Source organism: Enhydra lutris, unplaced genomic scaffold, assembly GCF_002288905.1.
Source record: "Enhydra lutris kenyoni isolate GAN:26980312 unplaced genomic scaffold, ASM228890v2 scaffoldscaffold21, whole genome shotgun sequence".
NCBI lineage: Eukaryota > Metazoa > Chordata > Mammalia > Carnivora > Mustelidae > Enhydra > Enhydra lutris.
The window spans coordinates 33,857,720-33,882,674 of record NW_019154105.1 but is presented as its reverse complement, the minus strand read 5'-3'; the positions used below and the strand labels follow the sequence as shown (position 1 = coordinate 33,882,674).

Here is a 24,955-nt window from a genome sequence, read left to right as displayed (position 1 = left end):
TAACCCTGCCTGTATTTCTGCTTTTCTCTACCTCCAGACATCTCATGAACCTCTTTCTCTTGGCAGTGTCCTCAACACTTGCCCCATTGTTCTGTTGCATTTGCCCTCCAAAACCTCAATCTCCAATCTAAACTAATACCTCCCTGGGCCTTCTTTCTCATAGCATTATTTTTTCTCTACACTTAATAGTGTTAACTCACATCTGGTATACTCTTCTTTTTATTCCTTATTTGCTGTTTCAGTTAAGTCTCAGGTATGTCAAAGTCTGTCACTGTGATAACAGATTTGTCACTTCCTCTTGTAATCTCAGTTACCTTACATATTATTTTAAGGTTCTATTATTAGATGTATGCAATTTTAGAAGTTTATTTTTTAGTTAAACACTTTCTGTAATGACCCTCTAACTCTTGAAAATATTTTTTGCTTTAAATTTTATTGTTGATTTTAATATAAGTATACCCAGGTTTCTTTTGCTTAGTTTTTTTGCCTGACGTGTCTTCCCATTCTTTATGCTTCGGGTCTTTTTTTAGAGGGAGGGAGGGGGTGGGGAGAGGGAGAAAGAGAGAATCTTAAGCAGGCTCCTTGCCTAGCGTGGAGCCCAATGTGGGGCTCCATCTCACAACCCTGACATCGTGACCCGAGCTGAAATTAAGAGTTGGATGTTTCCATTGAGCTACCCAGGCACCCCTAGGTGTCTTTTATGAACAGCTGCTCTGGATTATTCTGTGATCAGCTTGGTCAAGCTGGGAATGACATTATCCCAGAATTCCCTTTCCTGAGCTCAAGTGGGCCCAAAGACCAATTTGTGTGAGAAATGATGGGCTGGAAATGAAGGCGTGGCCGTTTAGCTCAGTGGTGCCCTGCAGGGTCAGGCCTGTTGTTGCTCTTTGTACTTCATCCTGCTCTTCCTTCGGAATGATGCCCAGGGTCGGCCCCCTGGTGCTTGGCTGCAGACCTACAGACCAAGGGTAGAAAAAGGCAACTTTCCTAGCTGCCTCTTTAAACTTCTCATGCAGTTGTTTGTTATGCGGATGTGTCTTGTTAGAGTCCCCTTCCTGGGTGGCCTTCTTTATCCCCTGCTTTCTTGTCTGGTACTGGCTTCCCACCTCTTCCTCCAGGTTGGAGAGGTACTAGATAGATTACCTGTGTGTATTCACTTACTCTGAAAATTCTTTGTATTTTGTTATCGTGGGGTTGTTTTTAAGGTGTGTGTGTGTGTGGGGGGGTGGATTTATTTTCCCATTTGACCAGATTTAGGGTATTTTAGGGAAAAGATTATTTGGGGTGTTGACCATACGACTAGAAACAAATCAGTCCAAAGTTAGGCTTTGAGACTTGAAAACTGGTCAGCACCAACAAAAGAAAGGTCTTTTGGTAGGGTTTTATTCTGAAGAATCTGAAGGATCCAAAGCCTCCCCCGCAAGATAGATGGAACTTAAATGATCCTTTATTGCCTGTCCAAGATAGACATGGGAACCTAATGGGATGCAAGGGGCAGGAAAAGATGGGGAAGGGAAAGTGATGGTGGAGAGGCAAGGAGCCTTAGAAAAGGGACTGCTGTCTATCTGAAGTAGATTCTGATACAATCTGATAAGAAACTCCATTGGAAAGTTAAATAAATGTTTTGCCATATTCTCTGAGCTCTTTATTCAGGATGTCTCTGTTTTCTTTCTGGTTGATGGATTCAAACTGACATACCAGCTATACGTTAAGTATGATCAAGGTGTTGCAAATACATGTAACATCAATCAGGTATAATGTCAGAAAGTCCATAAATGGTGGTTACAATCTTTAGACATTCTCTTAGTTTCCTTGGACCTCAGTTTCCTCATTTGTAGAACGTGGCCAGTAAAGAATTATTTTGAGGATTGTTTGACCTGTACATATTCATATACTGTAATGGTTTGTTCAAATAGCTATGTTTTATACTCTGTTTCAAACTTTATCTTAGGGGATTCTAGGACTCCTGGAATTTAAAGAACAACTTTGGAGATCCTGTTTGATGAGTCAATATTTAGTTAAAACTTGCGTTTTCATGTTTTAAGTCAACACCTTTCTGGGCAAAAAAGAAACTGGACCTGTTAAGAGAATCCCTGCCCCTGCTTTAAAATACAAAGCCTTAGGTTGGCAGTTGGATTTTTCCAGGGATATGGAGGCTCACGCAAGGGACAGAAAGCAAAATGCTATTACTTGGCACAGACATCAGATCAGCTTCTGGAATTGTGAGAGCTCTCTCCAGAAGTACATCTTCAAAATCAGTAAATGATTAAAAGTCCTCTCTAAAACATGCTCTTTCTAAACTACCCCAAATGAGTGCATAAGGAGGATGCAAAAATAGCCTAAGAAATGCTCAAAACTAAATTTATCTGTAATATGTAGAGAATGAGGCCCAGAATTACAATTCTTTCTTCTTTAGAGAATTTGCCAGAAATTGGGAGTGACTTCATTCTTTTATCCCAAGTGAGACACCTAGAAGTAGTGGAGATGAGACCATTATCATTGGAAGGCAGTAGAGCAAGGCCCAGCTCTAGGGCTCTGAAATCTAAAAGGCTTGGTTTCAGTCAATTTTTAGCCCTGTGATTGGTTTCTCCTATAAAATGGGGTTGAGAGGGCCCCATACACTGTGAGATGATAAAATGAGCTTAAGAACAGAGTGTTTAGCACAGTGCATCACACACAAGGGCGTACAACATGTTGGCTGTCATCATCATCATCCTCTGTAATTTAGAACAATTCTGTGGAGTTTTATTGAATAACTTGAGTAGTTAACATAATTTCCTGCTTACCTATATCCCGAACAGAAAATAACTATAATTATTTTCCAAGTAATGTTTAGTAATGATTGATGTTTATATCAACGACCACCTCTCATTTTCTCCCTTACCCAGGTTCTATAAAATTTTGAATTGTCAAAGTTTGAATTTTGGTGACTACATGATACTGTGGTATAATAGTAAGAGCACAGAATCTGGCTAGAGCCCTGATTTCAGTAGAAATCTACTTCATACAGATCTGTGACCTTGGGTGATGCATTTAATCACTCATGACAGCTTCTCTCTTGAAAAATAGGGAGTAATATAGGATCAAAATCATTAACGTATATATTGATAGCATAAAGTTTTCTTCCCTGCCACTCCCTTCAGTTTTCTAGAATGTTACATTCTAAGGGTTACACTATTAGAGGGTTGTTTTTTTTTTTAAAGATTTTATTTATTTGACAGAGATCACAAGTAGGCAGAGAGGCAGGCAGAGAGAGAGAGAGGAGGAAGCAGGCTCCCTGCAGAGCAGAGAGCCCGATGTGGGCCTCGATTCCAGGACCCTGGGACCATGACCCGAGCCAAATGCAGAGGCTTTAACCCACTGAGCCACCCAGGCGCCCCTAGAGGGTGTTTTAAAAATAATGTTACCTAAAATGGTGAAGGAGAAAAAGTATCAGTGCAATGAGGAAAGAGCTAATTGTATTCAGTATTTTATTGGAGGGGGGTTTAGACTCCCTTAAGGTCTGCCCCCTTCTGCCTCATGCATATTCAAATTCTGAAATCTGCCCACAACAATAGAACTAGTTGGAGCAGAGAAAGACTGGCAACATCCTTTGGAGGCAAGACCCAAGAAGAGCTGGAGCTGAGGTTCTGAGGAAAGTGTAAGTAAATCAAAAGGACTAAGAGACTGTGTGTGTATGTGTGTGTGTGTGTGTATGAAGAAGCAACAGAAATACAATGCAAAGCACAAATGCAGGCCACATATGTAATTTTAAATTTTCTAGGAGCACATTAAAAACAGTAAAAGAGGGTGCCTGGGTGGCTCAGTGGGTTAAGCCGCTGCCTTCGGCTCAGGTCATGATCTCAGGGTCCTGGGATCGAGTCCCACATCGGGGTCTCTGCTCAGCAGGGAGCCTGCTTCCCTCTCTCTCTCTGCCTGCCTCTCTGTCTACTTGTGATCTGTCAAATAAATAAATAAAATCTTTAAAAAAAAACAAAACAGTAAAAGAAACAGATGAAATTAACTTTTGTAATGTTTTATTTGACACACTGTATCCAAAATATTCGAATTATTAATTATTAAGATGTTTTAAAAATCCGGTATATACTTTATTCTTACAGCACATCTCAATTCATACTAGCTACATACCAAATACTTCCTCTCCACATATAACTAGAGGCTAATTAATTGGACAACACAGATACTGAAGTTATGAAGGAGATTTTAAGAGATTCTCTGGTGAACTTGGCCTTAGCACCTGTTGCTTCCCCAAAGGCTAGGAATAAGATTCCATGGCTGTGAATGGAGCTTAGGGGCCAGCTAAATGGAATAAAATGATGATTCTAATCTCCACTGCCTTGTGAACTTTGTGTGGTTTGGATTATATGGCCTGAAAATGAAGTCAGGATTGAACGTTTCTTTGGGGTTTTGTGTATATGTTAAATTGGCCAAATTAAGACTGTTAGAGATTAAACCACCTTTCTCTTCTACAATAATGGTGTATTGGTCTACTAAGGCTGCCACAGCAAAATACCATAGACTGAGTGACTTACACAGCAAAATTTATTTTCTCAGAGTTGTGGAGGCTGGGAAGTCCAAGGTCAAGGTGCCTCCAAGGTAGATTTCATTTTGAGGCCTTTTCTCTTGGCCTGTAAATAGCTACCATCTCACTGTATGTTCAGATGCGTGTACATGGAGAAGGAGAAAGATCTCTTTCTCTTCCTCTTACAAGCCCACCAGTTGTGAGTTTAATAATGGATGTTAAAGTGCTTTTGTGAACTCTAGTGCTATTTAAGTTTTTGGTGATGTTATCATGACCTGTACATAGTAAACACTGAAGTTGGTTTGTTTTTGTTTGTTTTTTGAAAGATCTTTTTAAGTAATCTCTCCACCCAAAGCAGGCCTTGAACTTACAACCCCAAGATCAAGAGTCACATGCTCTACTGACTGAGCCAGCAAGACGCCCCCACTGAAAATATTTTTTAAATGACTTCAGCAGAGTAAGGATAATTGATATGTCATTATATGTATCAGGTAGTGTTAATGCTAAAGTCTCTATTAACATAAGAGGGTTTATACTACTAATGTCAAGAATACATGTATTTTTGCCTTTTGATTCTTAGAAAACACATTAAATCATATGTGCTAATCCTATATGTCAGAAGCATGAAGTCATCAGAATGTCCCCAAAGCAACCTATCAATAAATGGTGTCAGTTACACCTTCAAAATATATCCAGAATCAGCCTATTTCTCTTCACCCACCTCAATTACCACCATGGACCAAACCATCTTCATCTCTCATCTGGTTTGTTTTAGTAATTCTTCACTTTATTCTTTCTTCTGCTTTTGCCCAGTCCCTTTCCCTATGTCAGTTTTCAGTGCAGCAATCAGTGATCCTGTTAAATCACGTCTCCTCTGCTCAAAGCCCTTCAGTGTTTCCACTCTCAAAGCCCCTGCAGTAACCTACCAGCACTTGCTGGGTCACTCTCCTCTTGGTCCTCATCATCTACTACTTTCCCCCTTGTTCACCACGTTCCAGCCACACTGGTTTCCTTGCTCTTCCTTGAATGTGCCAAGTACACTTCTGCTCATGCACACAAGTCCTCGTTCCCTTCTACTTAGAATGCTGACCTAGATTCCTTTCAACTCATTCCTTTATATCCTTCAGATCTTTATTCAAATGTCATCTTGGTCAGACTTTTCCTCTTTTTTAAAAATTAATTTATTTTTTAAAAAATTATTTGGGGGAGGGCAGAGGGAGAGGGAGAAGCAGACAAGCAGACTCTCCCCTGAGTGAAGAGTCCTATGTGGGGCTCGATCTCTCAACCCTGAGATCATGATCTGGACCAAAGTCAAGAGTTGGAAGCTCAACTGACTGAGCCATCTGGGCTCCCTCCCCACCTTTTTAAAATTTAAATTCAATTAACATAGAGTGTATCATTAGTTTTACAGGTAAAGTTCAGTGATTTATCAGTCTATATAATGGCCAGTGCTCATCACATCACATGGCTTCAACGTCCATCACCCAGTTACCCCATCCTGCCACCCCACTCCCCTCTAGCAACCGTAAGTTTATTTCCTATGATTCTCTTACCGTTTGTCTCCCTCTCTGAATTCATCTTGTTTTATTTTTCACTCCTTTCCCTTATGATCCTGTTTTGTTTCTTAAATTCCACGTTAAGAGTGAGATCATATGATAATTGTCTTTCTCTCACTGACTTATTTTGCTTAGCATAATACCCTCTCGTTCCATCCATGTTGCAAATGGGAAGATTTCAGTTTCTTTTGATGACTGAGTAGTATTCCAGTGTGCATGTGTGTGTCACATTTTTTTAAATCTTTCGATGGACATCTGGTCTCCTTCCATAGTTTGACTACTGTGGACATGACTGCTATAAACATTGGGGTACAGATGCCCCTTTGGATCATTACAATTGTATCTCTGGGATAAATACCTACTAGTGCAATTGCTGGGTTGTAGGGTAGTTCTATTTTCAACTTTCTGAGGAACTGCCATACTGTTTTCCAGAGTGGAAGCACCAGCTTGCATTCCCACCAACAGTGTAGGAGAGTTCCCCTTTCTCGCATCCTCACCAACATCTGTCATTTCCTGAATTGTTAATTTTAGCCATTCTTGGTCATACCTTTCCTGACCACCCTACTTAAATATGCCACACTCCAAACCTGGCATTTCTTTTCTTCAGATGCTTTGCTTTTCTCTACAATACTTACTGTCTTATAGTGCTTATCCTATGGCATGTACCATTATCATGTATTTATCATCTGTCTCCCCTACCAGAGTGTAAGCTTTATTAGGACAAGAATCTATTTTTTCATTGCTTAAAGTCAGTTCCTAGAACACAGATTGCATTCAGTAAATATGCACTGAATGTTTGAAACAAAGTCCACCATAGTTAAACAGAAAAGGATCCCTTTTCAAAGCATACTGGGTAGCTAACAAATCTGAAGTAGAGAGTCAAGCTTGGAAGCTATAGAATGGAGTGATGCAGCTTCTATTGGAGACAGTCCTCACTAATGTGGGGGCACTCACCGGAACTTCTGTCCCTTTTCTCTCTGGAAACTGCACGTATCTTGGCTTCATACCTCTTCCCTTGCCCCACATTTACTCCATGAGATACCTTACTTTTCCCATTAGTTTCTTTCAAATGGAAGTCTCTGTCACATCTGTGAGCCCTAAGCTGCAAGGGGGCCTGGGGAAGCAAGTCCCAGCCTTCTACCTTGGGAAGTGGACCCCACAAGCTGGGAGATTCCCCAGATACTGGCATTACATTAAAATATGCTGGGCAGACAGAAAATATGATCAATGTCCTTCATTAGCACCAGACTACTCTAGCATTTAAAAAAAAAAAGTTCCAGGGGCATCTGGCCAGTTCAGTCTGAAGAACATGCAAACATGGGTTTGAGCCCCATGGCTGTACAGACATTACTACCAAAAAAACAAAACAAAACAAAACAAAACAAAAAAAAACAAATTTAAATAGAAACTTTGTTTAAGCTAGAATTAATTTGTTTTTCATTTTAGCAACAATTCCTAAAACTGCCCCAACATGGTTAGTCTAACTCTTCTATACAGTCAAATGCATATGCATGAAAGAAGCAACCCAGCAGAGATGTGCTCTTAGCAGGAAAGATCAGGACCACGGTCACCAGCCCCTTGGCTGCCCAGGGACCTGTGGGCAGAGCAGGCCAGTAGGTGTGGAGGAAGCAGGGGTGGGCTCAACCAATAGCTTTGGGGTGGCCAGAATTTGCTTCTAATATCAACTGTTAAACAGTCTGATGTCAGATTTATTTTTCTTCATTCCTGATTTTGTTTCTAAGCTTTGTCAGTTGCATATTTTCTCATTTCACATCCTGATAAATAATAGCCAAACCCCATGGCCTAGAGTATGGTTTCCATCATGAACTTGTACTTCTTGGTCAGAGGGTGGAGTAAGTAAACTGTCTGATGCTTTACTTATGGAAAAGGAATGAATGTGAGCCCATTATCAGGAAAAGCAGCAGGGGTGTGAAATACTGGGCTGCCTCAGAGCTTTTCCTCTGTCACCCTAAAAACTGTATTCAGCAGCTAGGTCGGTGAGCAGCCTGTTGCCCAGCCCAGTTTAAAGATATTATAGTCTAGGACTAGTCTTGATTCGATTTAACCACTTTTCCCATGAACTTTTTCTTTTTTAAATTATTATTATGTTTTTGCAAGTATGGGACAGAAACGACTCTGCCGTATTATTAGAGATTTGTTTAGAATTCATTGTCATTACTGTACAATTTAGTTGCTGACATGTAGCAGAGGCTACACTGCAAGTTAATGAATAATTATTTTTTGTACTCTGGCTTCTGCTTGCAATTGATTTGTCCCAGCTATGTGGGGCTAGTTATTTTTTTGACACGTTCTAAAATGTTTTTATCTTTTTGAAAACATTTTTGCGGCTTATTTTTTATTTCCTCATTTGTTTAATTCTTTTCTGTTTATTAAATTCTTCCATTTGCCCCATTCTTTGAAAAGTCTTCTGGCTCTTTATGGTATGAATAAGAATGTGAAATGCTTCAATTGATTTATTCCTTATTATAAATAAGCCAAAGCCACAGTCAAGCTTGTTTACCATTGTATGGGTACAGTTTAGGCCTCAGCTGTCAAGGGCGTATTTTCAGCTTGTTACAAAGCATGCTTTGGCTTCCCTTCTCCAAAGTCTGCTCCTTCCTAACCAGGAAACAGGGCAGGGACAGGATTCTTTTCTTCTTTTTTCAGTTTCTCTGTAGCTGCTGTATATAGATATGGCTTAGCCAAAATACAAGAATTGACTCAGTCCACCCCCCCACCCTTTACAGCTAAAAAAATAAAGTCTGGATATTTTTTAGAAAGAACAAATAATTAGTGCAAAATTTCAAAGAAATCTGATATACATATATAGAGAGATTGATGCCAGACAAAAGTACTTCCAGCTAGTTATCCAAACACAAGGACTGTTGGAGGTGTTAGGTGGGAACAAAACAGCTGAAATGAAGTATGGCCATACTACTGAAATATTTGGTGGAAGACGGGTTCACAAGAGGATAGTAATAAAAAAGGCAAGACTGGCCCTGTTTATCTTTTCACCTTCCCATCCCCACTTGTATAGATATTTGAGGCAAGAAGGAAAGAAATATTGCCTCCCATTCCTCTCCAGATTCCCAACAATGATGCTGAGGTGGGGAAGTAGCTTCAGACGTGGACGGAACTGATACCTGGTAAGGCCAGAGGGGCAGAGTTACGAGGTTATTTACAGAGAAATGGGAGGAGATGGTGGATGAGGAGATTGAGTGGAATGCTGGAGACAGAGCAGGTAGATCCCTAAAAGAGAGGGAAAGGATTGTAGAGGCTGAGAGTGCCTCTCAGGAATGTAGCTCAAAGTCGTGTAACATTTTAAGGGGAAATCTTTCTTTCTCCTAGAACTGTTATGTATGTGTCTATTGAGGGGGAAGGGAGCTGATTAGAAAAAGAGATAAAAGTGGATTGAAAGCTCTCTCTGTAGGGTGAAGGTTGCAGAGATTTTACAGACGTAACCGTCACTCTTTCTCACTCTGATGGAGCCTCTGGACTAAAGGAGAATTGAAGCAGTTATGTAGTTCTTATAGTTTGCATGGGCTCATTCACTCACTCACATACATCTTATGTCCCATGTACTACTGTACACTAGACACCAAAGCTTGAAAGATGAAGACGAAACAATCCCTGTCTAAAGATAATGAGGGGAGACAAAGATGTGTAACCAGTTTGAGAATCTCAAGAGGCATAAGCATGAAATGTTCATATTTTCTATACTTGGTACTTGGTCAGACTTTATTGTTCTGGGGTAGTAGCCTCCCTGGTTCTTAAAACTTTAATTCCAGGTACTGAGATTTAATTCTTTTCACTTAAAACATTAATCTTGGGCGTCTGGGTGGCTCAGTTGGTGAGTGAGCGTCTGACTCTTGGTTTTGGCTCAGGTCATGATTTTGGGGTCATGCGATTGAGCCCCGTGTAGGGCTTAGCAGGGAGTCTGCTTCTCTCTCTCTTCTCCTCTTTCTGCCCCCCCTCCTGCCGTGTGCTCTCTCTCTCTCTCAAATAAGTAAATATTTTCAAAAAAACATTAATCTCATATTTAATTTAAAAACACTCATATCCCTCCAGGAAACACTCATATCCCTCCAGGGTGTAGACGGGACCTGTGGTTCCAACTCAATTTACACACACGTCTTTCTCTTCCATGTGCTTGCTTTTCTGATGGTGGGGTCAGGAGCTCAACAAGGGAAACCGGTGATCTCTCAAATGCATGAGTATAGTAAAGTTGCTGTTCCCTTTCTGTAGGTCATTGTGGCTTATCTAGCTACTTGTCAGTGAGGACACATAAGAATTCCCAACAGGCCCCGCTGAGGAGAAATTCAATCCCAAGCAGCTCCCTATGCTTTGATAGTTCTCTGCAAGACTTGCTCTATCCATCAGTTGACTACTGGCTGGCAGTGGGAAATACACTGACCTGAGACACACATGCCTTTTGTCCCAGGTTTGGTTGTTCTGTAACAAGTCTACAGGTCTCAATCTCATTTACTCTCTGTGATCCCAGCTTGAGGTCTGTAGGATCAGTCAGGATCCAGTCTCTGCTCTCTGTACCATCATCCCCCAGTGCTCAAAATTTCCTCCCAAATTCATAGCACTGGAATAGATCAGCAAGCCTGTGGTTAAGCAAACATACAGATGGGGATGGAGATACCACTCTCCTCATCTTGAAGATGCTACAGATTTTTACAAGTACCATAGCGTAAGTACAGATTTTCAAAATAGAACACAAAATATATTAACTATTAGTGAAATAAATTGTTAACTTGGAGAATTTGATAATGTAACATTAAGAACTTCCTTTCCTTAAAAAACACCACTAAAAAATGGTAAGAACTCACAGAGTGGAAGATATTTGTAATACATATATCCAGCAAGGGAGTTGTTTCCAGAATATACAAATCAATTAAGAATCATACAAACCAATCATACAGATCAAAAGAAAGATGGGCAATAACAGTCTTGAATAGAATATGAAAGGATATCCAAATGGACAAATATATATTTCAAAAGATAACTAGCTTCACTTACCATCAAGGAAATGCAAACTAAAGCTACAATGCCATGCGCCTCCATACCTACCATGAGGCTAAAAAAAGATAGTAGCAAATGTTGGTGTGGTCATGAGGAAACAGAACTTTCACATACCGCACTTGGGAGTATATATTTTTACAACTACTTTGGAAAACTGCTAGTAACTGCTAAAGCTGGAAGTGTGCAGTAATTTTAGTCCTAGGAGTATATCCATCAGAAACACATACACGTGTCCATGATAGTTTGTAATAGCCCCGAATTGAAACTACCCAGATGCTCATCAGCAGGAAAATGGGTAAACTGTGGGATATCCATACCATGGGATCTCACATAGCTGTGAGAATGAAAACCATAAGAATCCCATAAACATAATACTGAAGTAAAGAAACTAGACTCTTTCATATGTCCTATGAAAGAATACAGTGTACACAATTCATGCACAGAAAGTCCCCAAACAGGGAAGATCAGTCTATGTTGTTAGATGCAGGATTCATGTTCCCTTGAGGGGTGGGAGAGTACTGACTGAGTGGAAGAGAATCTTCTGGGAAGCTGGTAATGCTGTGTACTGGTAACATAGTTTTGTTCCTTAGTTAAAATCCTTAGAGGTGTGCCTGTAAGATTTGTGCTTTCATCTGTGTATTATACTTCAATAAAAATTTAAAATTTTAAAAACCTACGAGAATTTCTTGTGGTGCCCCCACCTGTGGCTTTGCAGAAGAAACGGATTCTCTTCCACAAATGCTGCCCTGCCCCAAGGTACCAATACTACTTGCTCTCAGTCCCCAGCTTTTTTTTCTCAAGGCTAAAGGTTATCAAACACTGCAGGCTCCTCTGTCCCTAGGAGTATTTGGTAAATTGATTTGCCCAACTGTAATGCCTGTAATCCGCTGATCACTAACCTCTGAGGAAAGAGCCAGGTGCCCACATGGTGAAAGATGCATATATATAAATTTATATATAAAAATCTTCTCCCAACTTAATAAAGTGAATTGCAGAATGGGCCATTATTGGAGGAGCTAAGATGGAGAAGAGAGCTAGTACCCAGGAATATGGTCATCACTGGAGAAATCACTCTTTCTATTCCTGGATGGAATTGGCAGAGGGAACCTACTGAATGCAAGTGGAGTTACTATATAGTTATAACACGTAATGATTGTGATCAAGAAACAAGTTACTTCACAAATAACGTGGGGAGAAAACGCATCAGAACAACCAACCTCTGCCTCTCCCCCTTGCAGCCCATGCTCACACACATACAGACTTGGAGTCAGAGGACCTGTGTCTGATTCCGTGTTCTAGCCCATCCTCGCTTAGTGGTCTTGGGAAAATCACTCAACAGCTCTGAAAAATGGAGAGGAGGATTAGCAGCCTGGTCAGACATCATATCAAATTCACATTTCACTTTCTTTACTTATGCAGATGTTGGCCTATACATACAGACTATGTGTGTGCAGACCCACACTGCTTCTGACTACGTTTGTACAGCAGGTGCTGACACTCTTGGCTGTGGCCAGGGAGTCTCCCTTTTAGCCACATGTACGCCATTTTCTTTTTGAAGTGTTTAGGTGGGCAAGCTCCCTCCACCCCCAATCCTGCATGAAACAAACATGATGCCCACAGATAGATGCATTCAAAATTAAATTTGTGTTCTTAGTATACCTCATGATAGAACCACTCATTCTATATTGCAATGGACTAAGTCAATTTTCCAAATAAATGGCCAAGTTTGTCTCATGATCAGAATCACTGTTTTCCCAAAGCAATAGACAAGGTGAAACCAAGAAACAGCTCAATTACGGAAGCAAATTCCTGAAAGATGTAGGAACTTCTTCAGAGTTCATGGAAAACCCTGCAGGTGTTGTGGTGTATGCTAATAATCAAATGACACTTCACTCCTTTCCTACTTCTATTTCCATCTCTCTGACTTAATAATTATCTATATTTAGGCATCTATATCAAAATCCTCATGAAACTTTATTTTTTTTTTGAAGTTCAGTATCATGTTGATCATACATTAAGAAATGTAGGGACATGCTCTCTTGACCTACATTTCAGGAGACAAAAGATCATGTTGTCATTCAAAATATTTGAAAGACCCGGTATTTTCACCCAAAGGATAAAACCCACTGATTTGGAAAGTAACCTGCGTGGTTAAAAACGAGATCTCTGCCTTAGTTTCCTTATCTATAACTTGCTCAAGTGTTATGAATGAGATAATGCACATGGAGAGTGTGGCGATTAGTAAATGATCAACATTATTACTAACATTTTTTAAGTAAACCCAACATGGCGTTTACCCCAAACATGGAGCTCAAACTGAACCCCAAGATCAAGAGTCGCATGCTCTACTGACTGAGCCCACCAGGCACCCCTAATAATATCACTATTTGAAATCTTGTGTTTATTTTGAAATTTTCTGTCTTGTTTGATAGAAAATAAGCTCCATGATATTGGAATCTAATCCATTTAATACATATAGGCAGCTGCTGAACATGTCTGAGTGGAGCAGTAAGGCAAAGTCTCTTGGTAAGGATAGGATTTCTCATTTAGGATCAAAGGAAATTCTCCTAAGGAGCTCTAAAACAGACTGCTTCAATTTTCAGCACTTGGGGAAATTTTGAGGACTGTCCAGTAGGACAAGAATATAATGACAATATAGGTGTAAACACCAAGACAGCTGCAGAAATATATTTTTTTTAATTTTATTTATTTATTTGACAGGCAGAGATCACAAGCAGGCAGAGAGGCAGGGAGAGAGAGCGAGGAGGAAGCAGGTTCCCTGCTGAGCAGAGAGCCTGATGCGGGGCTCGATCCCATGACCCTGGGATCATGACCCGAGCCACCCAGGCGCCCCGCTGCAGAAATATTTTAATGCAAGTCCATGGAGACCTTATTTGACAGAGCATTTTGAGGCATAAACAAGAAAACTCAGCATGATCTGCTGTGTTTCTCAAATTTATTTGGCAAGTCAAGGCTTCTGAAGTTTTATCAAAATTAATACAGTATCCAAGTTAAGAAACCAGGGGCTACTTTAAGAATCCAAAGCAGGTAAGCATTATAGTGAAGGTCAATGGATATTTACATAAAATAAGAGCTAAGCCTTTATGTATTTTATATCCTAGAGTTGAATTTCTGTTAAGATCTATTTACAAGGAAGAGATAAGAACTTTCCAGTAATATGCAGGTATTTGAATAATCTTGAGGTTATGAATATTTATGGCACAGCATTTTTATATGTCCACTTAATATTTTTTTAAGAGAAGGAAGGGAATCAAATAAGTGGTAAAATTATTATTTTTTAAAGATTTTTGTTCGAGAGAGGGGGGTGAGAGTACTGCAGGAGAGGAACAGAGGGCGAGGGCTCCATCCCACCATCCCGAGATCATGACCTGAGCTGAAATCAAGAGTGGGCCGCTTAGGGGCACCTGGGTGGCTCAGTAGGTTGGGTGTCTGCCTTGACTCAGGTCATGATCCCAGTGTCCTGTCATTGGGCCTCATCTGGCTCCTCTCTCTCTCTCTTGCCCTCCCCCACACCCCCCTTTTGCTCTCTCACGCCGTGTCAAAAAAAAAACAAAAACAAAAACAAAACACAAACACCAAATCTTAAGCAAAAAAAAAAAAAAAGTGGGGCCTTAATCAACTAAGCCACTGAGGTACCCTGACCATTTAACCTTTTAAACTGTCATAGAAGTTAACTTTACCATTCTTGTGATAATTTCATCACTATGACTTCACTAATCTGATTACCTCAATTAGCAAAAAAGACTTGATTATCTCAAAATTAGGAACATGCTAATTTTTTTTAAATTTATTTATTTGACACAGAGAGAGAGATCACAAGTAGACAGAGAGGCAGGCAGAGAGAGGAAGGGAAGCTGGCTCCCTGCTGAGCAGAGAGCCCGATGCAGGGCTCGATCCCAGAACTCTGGGATCATGACCTGAGCCGAAGGCAGAGGCTCTAACCCACTGAGCCACCCAGGTGCCCCAGGAATATGCTAATTTATTTCCCTTTGAAATAACTACTGTGAAGTAACATAGTTGAGCTACTCAGACTGATTTCAAAACAAACGACCATGCATTCCACTCCATTTATTGGTTGTGCCAGCTACTGTTTTACCCCTTTGGAAAAAGCAATGTACAAAGCCTAAGATTCTAGTATCCTGATGCTTATTTTCGATTCTGAGAGACAGAAAATTAAAAAAAAATACATTGATAAGCATTTGAAGAAAATATACAAGGCAACCGGGTAGAAAATAACCAGCCCTACCACATACAGACAGGGCCGTTAAGGAAAGCCTCTCCCGAGTTTGCGCTGAGACTTGAACTCGCGTGTCAGGGGTAAACACCGCGGTAAGCGGAATATCGTTCCTGTCTCTTTCTCCCTAGAACCAAGACTGGCTCCTGCTCCGAAGTCTGCACATCTCCGTTTACTCAGGCAAATCGTGAACACATGAAAGTCTTACTTTACTACATTCCACACGAGAATCTGAGGTTCAGAGGTTAGCACGGCCATACTGATCCCAAAGTGAGTACTTGCCTTCATGTACCGGCTACACGAAGGTGTCTTACAAAGAGGAGAACGAAGTACTGCGGCCAGGTTCGGAGACTAGTGAGTTCGGTACGTGAGCTGCCGCTTAGGCTCATCCAGGAAGGCTCCGAACGAGGTAAAGAAAGCCAGCATCCTTCCTTTCCACCTTTCTTCCCATTTCCACCACCACCGCTCGAGTTCCGAGCTCAGAAAACAGGAGCAGGCAGACGCCGGAAAAGTCCCTGTCACGTCTCCCAAAGCTGTCCCGTTTAGATGAAAACAAGTTACGCGATGCTTTCCACCGAAAGTGAAAAGACACAGATGCTGGGGGGAAAAAAAACGGCGGACACCAAGCCCTGACTGCAGCCACGCCCTGCCCATGCCGCCGGTCCCGGTCTGCGGAGACACTGGCTCTGGGTTTGTGTTCCTCGTTACGCCACTTCCGCCGCCAGCCCGACAGGCGCCGATAAATGCCGTTACCATTTCCGGGTCAGTGAGGCCGCCTACGGCGGCGCAGGCGTGAGTGTTACTCGGTGTCCAGTCTATGGAGTCAGTTGTTCCCCGCGGCGTCGCGGAGGCAGGAGGTGGTGTCCGAGTGGGGGCCTTTGCCCCGCCAGGATGTTACCGGGCTTGGCCGCCGCCACTGCGGCCCACAGATGTAGCTGGTCCTCCATCTGCCGGCTCCATCTGCGCTGCAGGGCGGCGGCCCACGGCTCCAGCGAGCGCCAGGGTGAGTGTCCCACCTCGGCCGCTGACTCCGCGGCAGCCGGCCTGGAGGAGCAGGCCGAGCTCGGCGCCTCGCCTCGGGCATTTCGGCCGCTTGCCCTTCTCCAACCCCAGAACCTTCCTTTTGGGTCTGTGTCTTTGCAGTTCAGCTCGCCCAGGTGGCAGGGACCTCTGACAGCTCTCCCAGACCCTGGTTTTCCCCAAAGCCCTAGCACAACTCCCACGGAAACTGGCAGGTAGCTCCCGGTCCGGGTCACATACTTGAAGCCAACCATTTGTACCAGATAAAATGCTACATGCGCATCGCGGTGTCCCGCGATGACAGCCCCTATCCCCCAGGCAATGAGAAATTATGGAAACCTAAAAGTGCCAGGGTCTTTCGAGTTCATCGGCTCCCCTTCATTGAGCGCCTTTGGCTCAACAGATTTTCTTGCCCTGCTCCTTTTCCCGTTCTCCCAACTTTTCCCCTTAAATTTCCTAAAAAGGAAGGAGGGAGTGAGGGATGGGGGTGCTACTCATCATTTACGAATCATTCTTAAGTATGAGGATATGACCATGCCACAGTCATTGAATGAATCCAGTTTTGGATCATAAAGCAAACTAACTGTTGAGTTTCGTTGAACGATCTTTATGGTGAAAACGTGTGTAACGGAGCTGTAACCCAGAAAAACGTGGTTGACGAGAATTTTTATCCCTGTCCTTAAGCATTCTTTTTTTACTCAAATTTAAGTTTTCCCGCAGTTTCCAATATTTTGGCATTGAATTTGTAAATTTTAGTCAGGCTTACCTATGTTTTTGCCATAGCTTGGGATGTCATAATAGCTTGACCCGTCGAGAACAGAGAGTAAAACAGAACCAAATCCGCCCCTAGTCTAATTCCTTAGATTCTCGAGCATAGCATAGAGTGTTTACAGATAAGATTTTCCAAAAATTCATGTTTGAAAAAGCTTGTAGCATGTTTGTGGTGTGGCAATAGAAGTTAGAACTTGTAGTCCAGTCATCCAAGTTTAAAAGTAACAAGTTATAATCACACTTGTACTGTGAAGATAATTGAGAATATATTAGTATCGTTTATTTGCAGTAAATGTAAAAACTTTTAAAATTTCAGAATGGTTAATTTTAACATCATGTTCTGTGACTTTTTGGTGGGGATAGAAAAGCTGAGTTTTTTTTTTTTCTATATTGGTAATACAGCTGGTTCTCTTAGGAACAAAATGAATTCTTCTGATTATACCTTACTCCAGAAATCCCCAATTAAACTTTCTAGCATAGTTGATTCTATTTACCAAGCAATTTTGGCATTTTACACTTAAGTTAGGTATACTGGGTAACCTGCCTTCTAAGTTGGTAGACAGGACTTGAAATTGTGTAATTTGTAATTATATAGCAATAATAGCCATCATCATACCAAAAATTATGTACTCTTTGTTTCACCCGTCTGTGAACCATAGATAATAAGTACCTATTTCTTTGGTCAGAATGACTTTGCAAAGTTCTTTGGAATGTTTATCACCAGAAAATTAAAATGTGTTTTCACACTTAACACATAGTAGGTTTTAAAAATAACCTCCTTTGTGAAAATGTAGTTCCACTAATAACTGAAACAGTTTTTAAAAGGACAGCCATTATGGTAAAATTTAAAAAGCATTAGGAAAGGGTACTATTTAAGTCAGACGTATGAAAGGAAAAAGTGATACCTGAAAACTTTCGGGGGAAAAAAATCTAAAAACAGATGTTTTTCTTTGTCAAGAAATAAAATATATGCTTCTAAAATTCCTGTATGGCAGAGGGGGTAGACTTACAAAGAATAAGGAGAGAAGGAAACCTTAAGGGAAACTCTTGCTTTATCTGCATACTTAAAAATGAGAAATGCCTATACACTGAAAGCTCAGTTTAAAGGTGAAAAGGAAAATAGTATTGTAGAGCCTTGCTGTCCAAAAGAAAGATAACATGAGCTACGTATGTAATCTTGGGTTTTCTGATAGCCATATGTGAAACAGTAAAAACAGATAATTAATTTTAATATTTAGTTTAATAATTAATTTTAATATTTTATCCTGTATATTTAAAAATATTTAAATATGTAATCGAGATCAAATTTTTGAGATATTTTACATCATCTTTTTGTACTAAATCTTCGAAGTCCAGTGTATATTTTACATTTAGCACATTTTAGTTCAGAATAGTCACATTTAAAGGGCTCAGTGAATAGTGACTACTGTACTGGACAGGGCAGTTATAAAATTAGTATCCCTAATTTATGAAGAATTCTTACATACCAGTGTATCTTCCAGTTTAAAAAAAAAATGGGTGAAGGATATGAATGAGTTCATAAGGGAGTTCAGATGGCATATAAAGATGTAAAATGTACCATACTTACCAATAAGCATAGAAATAAAAGCTTAAGGATTTGCTACTCATTGCCTGTCTCATATTGGCTATTTTTTCATATTGATAACTCATATTGAGGGTGCAGGAAAGCAGGAACTCTCTTTTTCTATTGATTGGGACATATAATTCAGTGTTCTGGTGGTCAGTTATTCTTTTATGAAAAGAACTTTAGGGGTGCTTAGATGGCTCAGTCAGGCTTCTGTCTTTGGTTCAGATCATGATCCCAGAGTCCTGGGATCGAGGAGCCCCGAATCCTCCTTGCTCATCTGGGAGCCTGTTTCACCCTCTGCCTGCTGCGCCACCTGTATGTGTGTGCTCTCTCTCTGTCAAATGAATGAGTAAAATCTTAAAAAAAAAAACAAAAACAAAACTTTAAAGGTTTATACTTTCTGACCCAGTGATTCTATTTTTTTAAAAGCTTTTATTTATTTGAGAAAGAGCTTGGGGAGGGTGTTGTGGGGGAGGAGCAGAGGGACAGGGACAAGCACACTCCACACAGAGCCCTACACGGGCTCAATCCCAGAACCCTGAGATCATGACCTGAGCCAAAGGCAGACACTTAAATAACTGAGCCACCCAGGTGCTGCCCCCCCCACCCCTAGTGATTCTATTTAAAACTATATAAAGAAATAATCAGACGGGTATTATAATGTGTGCACAAGTTCATTATTCATAGTAATAAATTGATAACATTTATAGTTATAGGGAGTTGGAAACTTAAATATATTATGGTGCCTTTATTATGGGCTGTTGATACATACAACATTAAAAAAATCAATTTAGAAGATTAGTGATGGGGAAAATGCTTTTAAATATATGTATTTTATTTATTTATATGAGAGAGGGAATGAGAGAGAGAGAGAACATGATGGGGGAGGGTCAGAGGGAGAAGCAGACTCTGCCAAGCAGGGAGCCTGATGCGGGATTCGATCCCTGGACTCCAGGATCATGACCTGAGCCAAAGACAGTGGCTTAACCAACTGAGCCACCCAGGCGCTTGGGGAAAATGCTTTTATACTATTAGGTAAAACTAGAAAAAAGTACAGTTAAGAATATATACTGTGATATTAACAATAAGTTTCTCTAGAAAAAATTTTTTATTAACTGTGTTTTTCAAACAATCTATAATAAACATAATCCTCTTATATTGTAAAAATGTGACTTAGTTTCTGTAATAAATATTTCCTTTTAAGTTTCTCTGACTTTTCATAGAACACTTACTTTATTTTTCATATATTTATGCCTTGCCTCATTTGGCAAAAATTTGAGATGGGAGGATTCTCCTTTAAATACAGTATACCAAATTAATGGACACATGCTTTTGCTTAAATCTGAGGTTAATAGAAGTGTAGCTTTAAGTGAAAAGTATAAATTAAATTTTTGTATTTTACTCTTGTCTCTAATCTGACAAGAATTTTGTTTTGTTGTGCCCACCACCCCCCCTTTGAAGAACTAACAAAAGATCATTCTGGCAGGCTGACACCCTGATTCTATGTAGTTCAAGTTAATGATAGGATTTATAGCTGTAAAATGAGGCTAACTATACTATGTTCCTCCTAACTTTTAGTGAGTGAGGTTCAGTTCAGCAAAGAGGTCTGAGGCATTGTTGCTGGTGCTGTGCTGCTGAAGAAGACAGACATAGTATCATCCTCCTTTATTGGGCAGACACCAGGAATGAGAAAACATGGCTGAGTGCTAGGAAAGAAGTAAACCGGGTGATGGGCTAGAAAGTAGCTAGGAGAGGCCATTTCTTTAGATATGCTGAGGAAGCAGTAACTGAGTCAAGTCTTGAAAAATAAAAATGAAAATGAGCAAGCCAGGTGAAGACCTGCGGTGATGAGCAATCCAGGTAGAGCAAACAGGAACCCTAGAGACCAGACTACTAGTATTCAGAAGCAGAAAAGAAAACTGCTGTGGCTCGGGTAAGGGAGGCGAGGATATGAAATGAAGTTTGAGAGGTACTGGAGCCTTTTAGGCCATAGGTTTAAAAGGCTGTATATATATATATGTGTGTGTGTATATACAGACACACACACACACACACACATATATATTTTAAGATTTTATTTATTTATGTGACAGAGAGAGAGAGTGAGAGTGAGCACAGGTAGGCACAGGGAGAGGGAGAAGCAGGTTCTCCACCAAGCAGGGACGCTGATGCAGGGTTCGATCCCAGGACCCTGGGATCACGACCCGAGCCGAAGGCAGTCGCTTAACTGACTGAGCCACCCAGGCGCCCTAAAAGGCAATATTTTAAAAATAGCAGTCTACTCTGTGGAAAATGGGTTTGGAAAGGAGAGCATGAATTAAAGAGATCTTTTGGGAGTTGCTAGGCAGACAAGGCTGTGGCTAGGCCTTGGTAGCTAGCAATGAAGATGGAGGGAAGCAGATGGCTTTGAGGTATGTTTTGGAATATAAATTACACAGTGTGGTAATACAGGTGAAGTATTTTGGACAGTGGCACTTGGTAAACCCTGAATATATTAGATATTGTTGTTTTTATTTGTCTAAGCAAATATTAATAAGAATTAAGTGCAATAGAAATACCAAGAGGCAGTGCAGGAAGTTGCCTCGATCTCATATTCTTAAAAAAAAAAACCCAAAACCAAAAAACAGAACTTCCCTTTTGCTGGATAAAAATCACATCAGTAATAGTCCTCAAGGCTGAACTACCTGATCTAGGTTTAACTTTCGCTTGGTAGATGATAGGCACAAAAGATTTTTCTGCATTTTTGGCTAGGCGAAAGCATTAAAATAAACTAGATACTGTTAATATTAGTAGTAATAATAATAGAAGTAATTTGGCAATGACTACATTCTTAGTTTTTAAAAATTTAGGCATTTTTGAAAGCCCAGAAAAGTGTTATAGAGTAAAATTTATGCATAATCTAGATATTTCCCCAGTCACATTTTAAAAAAGTTGGCTCTGCACCCAGTATGGGGCTCAAACTCACAACCCCAAGATCAGGGGTCACATGCTCTACTGACTGAGCCAACCAGGTACCCCCACTAGCCACATTTTTAATAGTTGAAATCCCACTATGTTGTTTTGTCTCTTGCTTTTTTTTAAAATGCAACATGATGAATATTTTCCCACATTCTTAAAAGATTTAAATATATACACAATGAAAATATAGGGACCTCTCATAACTTAATTATTTTTCTATTAGGGAACATTTAAGTTTTTTCCAGTTTTTGCCATAATAAATATTACCACAAAGAACAGTTTTTGCATATTATTGTGTATTTAATGGGCCCAGCATGCCTCTGCTGTGCTACTCTGCTTATTATCGTGTATTTTAAGTTCACACTAACCTCTTATAAAATTAAGTATAACATCAATGTCAGTGCTTTAGGAATTCAGGGGCAAAACTACTGAAATAGTCTCTTAAGTAAAGAGATTGATCTTTAGAAGGAGTAGGCTACAAGTTTGATTCTCTAGCCCTTAAATGAGCCAGTAAGAAAACAGTACAAACTGCAAGAAATCTTTTGTTTATAGTTATGGTTATTGCAGGAGCAACATATCCAGAAGTTTGCATGAGACAAACAGAGTTTCTTTTGTTGTTTGTTGTAGTGTGAAAAAAGAGGGCCAAATTTCCTCTTAAAGCCAGAGGAAATGGTAGGTGACAAACCAGATTGGAGAGAGAGGACAAGTGCTCATCAGCAGTGATTGTTAGGAGCTACAGAGGCAATAACAGTAAAAAAAAGCAGAGAGGAGTGATAACAGTAAGTAGACTGACAAAATAAGAGTCTCTCCGCAGTCTTGATGAAGAAATAGCTCTTATATATACAGCGATGAGAAGTCCTCGTCCAAGCCCATAGAACTGTGAGCACCAAACTTTCAAAAAGATTAATCTTCTGTATGTAGCTTATTTTAGATGTCACCTTGAAGAAAGGATATATTAGTGGTGGGTACTATTTTTTTTTTAACTATTTTTCTGCATCCTAGTATTAACTAATGAATTCAGTAATTGATTTAAAAATGGTTCTTTCTTTTTTTTTTTTTTTTGAAGATTTTATTTATTAGAGAGAGAGAGAGAGAGAGCAAGCACAAGCAGAGGGAGAGGGAGAAGTAGAGTCACCGCTGAGCAGGGAGCCCTTCATGACCTGAGCCAAAGGCAGACGCTTAACTGACTAAGTCACCTGTGCGTTTCCTTTTTTTTTTAAATGGTTGTGTTTCAGTTGTTGTGTTTTAGATATTATATTTGGTTTATTGAATCAAATGTGGTCCTATATATTTTTTAGAATATAAAATGTTAAAGATGGTAATGTATTCTTCAAGTTTTGTGCAGTTTTTAATCTTGCATTAATGCCTGATGTATACTTTTAAAGTTGCTGATACCTGAAATTCTACTGAAGTTAAAAATTAAGGACTTTTTGGAACAGCTAGCAAGGAAGCTATCAAAGATTATTTTCTAGGTTAGTGTCTAAAGAATGCAGGAGTCAATTTGAAGAGACCCTTTTGGCCAAAAATGGGACCATTTGACCATTAATCAGAGCAACTAAAATGGATTGAAATAGATCAAATAATGTTTAAATCTATGAAATAATGATACATGCACAAATTACTGTGTCACTACTTCAGGATAGTATGTAGTGAACTCATTATTTTGAGAACTGGTAAGTAAGGAGAAAATTTAGTTTAATTTTCTTGTAAACTATACTGCTGAGTAACCAAGTATATGTGGGCAATTTTCTTTTTGAAGTATTCTGACAAATGAAGAAGGGGTAAAATTTGAATATCACCATTTTATACCCACCTAATGGCTAAATAGTTCTGGGCACTGAACAATAGCAGACACTACACAAATAAAGAGACAACCAAATATTATGTGGTACTTGATGAAAACACTTACCACTGCTTTTTTTTTTTTTTTAAAGTAGGCTCTAGGCCCAACATGGGGCTCAAACTCAAGACCGTAAGATCAGGAGCTGCTAGCTATACCAGCTGAGCCAGTCAGGTGTCCCAGAACTCATCACTGCTTAATAAGTAGTGTTTGTTCTAATAAAAAGAATCAGGGGGCGCCTGGGTGGCTCAGTGGGTTAAAGCCTCTGCCTTCGGCTCGGGTCATGGTCTCAGGGTCTTGGGATCGAGCCCCGCGTCGGGCTCTGCTCAGCGGGGAGCCTGCTTCCTTCTCTCTCTCTGCCTGCCTCTCTGCCTACTTGTGATCTCTGTCTATCAAATAAATAAAATCTTAAAAAAAAAAAAAAAGAATCAGAATTTAGATAAAACCTTCACATCCATCAATTTATAGAACATACAGAAGAACAGGTTAAACAACACCATGGGAATTAAGTCAGCAAAATTCAGACTGGAAAACTACCAGGACAAAAATTGGGGGCAAGTAATTTGATTTCTTCAATTTAAAAATGGCTCTTTAAAAAAAAAAAAAAAAAAAAGATCCTGGGGGCACCTGGGTGGTTCAGTCGGTGACTGAATGACTCTTGATCTTAGCTCAGGTCTTGATCTCAGGGTTATGGGTTCAGGCCCTGTGCTGAAAAAAAATACATCCTGTGGCTTTCAGGAGACTCAAAAGACATCTCAATCAACAATAGTAAATGGATCTTATTAGGATCTTTCTACACACAAAAAATTATAACACTTGTAACAGTTGGAAATTGATGATATTTGATGATATAAGGCATTGCTTATTTTTTTTCATGGTGGTTTGGCTGTGTTTTTTAGTTCTTGTCTTTTAGAATACGTATGGAAAATTTTATGAATTAAATTATTTTATGTCTGAGGGGTGCCTGGGTGGCTCTAAGTTAGTTAAGTGTCTGCCTTTGGCTCAGGTCATGATCCCAGGGTTCTGGGATTAAGCCTCACATTGGGCTCCCTGCTCAGTGGGAGTTCTCATCCTCCTTTGCCTCTGCCCCTCCCCGCAGCTTGTGCTCTCTACCTCAAATAAAATCTTTATAAATAAACATATAAATAAGTAATTTTATGTCTTAGATTTGCATCAAATTAGCATGGAGGTGAGGAAGTATTGGTGCAGGTAGATATGAGACTAGGTTCACCATGAGTTGATAATTGCTGAAGGTGGGCAATGAGTACCTGGCCATTTATTGTACTGTTTTTTCCTACCTCTGCATATGTTTGAAATTTTCTGTAATGTTTGAAGAACTAAGGAAAACCTTGAAAAAAATCTAGACTCAAATCATGGAAATATTTATATTCTGAGGGAGGATTTTTTTCAACTGTGA

At 40.0% G+C, this 24,955-nt stretch overlaps 1 protein-coding gene across 1 annotated transcript in view; it reads left to right on the top strand.

The window, feature by feature from the left end:
* The first annotated feature begins 16,135 nt into the window (after window positions 1-16,135).
* Window positions 16,136-24,955, top strand: part of LOC111149255 (solute carrier family 30 member 9) — an 84,888-nt gene continuing 76,068 nt past the window's right edge. Inside the window, exon 1 of the mRNA XM_022506213.1 lies at window positions 16,136-16,364. Coding sequence (XP_022361921.1) covers window positions 16,253-16,364 — 112 coding nt within the window. The 5' untranslated portion in view covers window positions 16,136-16,252. The remainder of the gene's footprint in view (window positions 16,365-24,955) is intronic.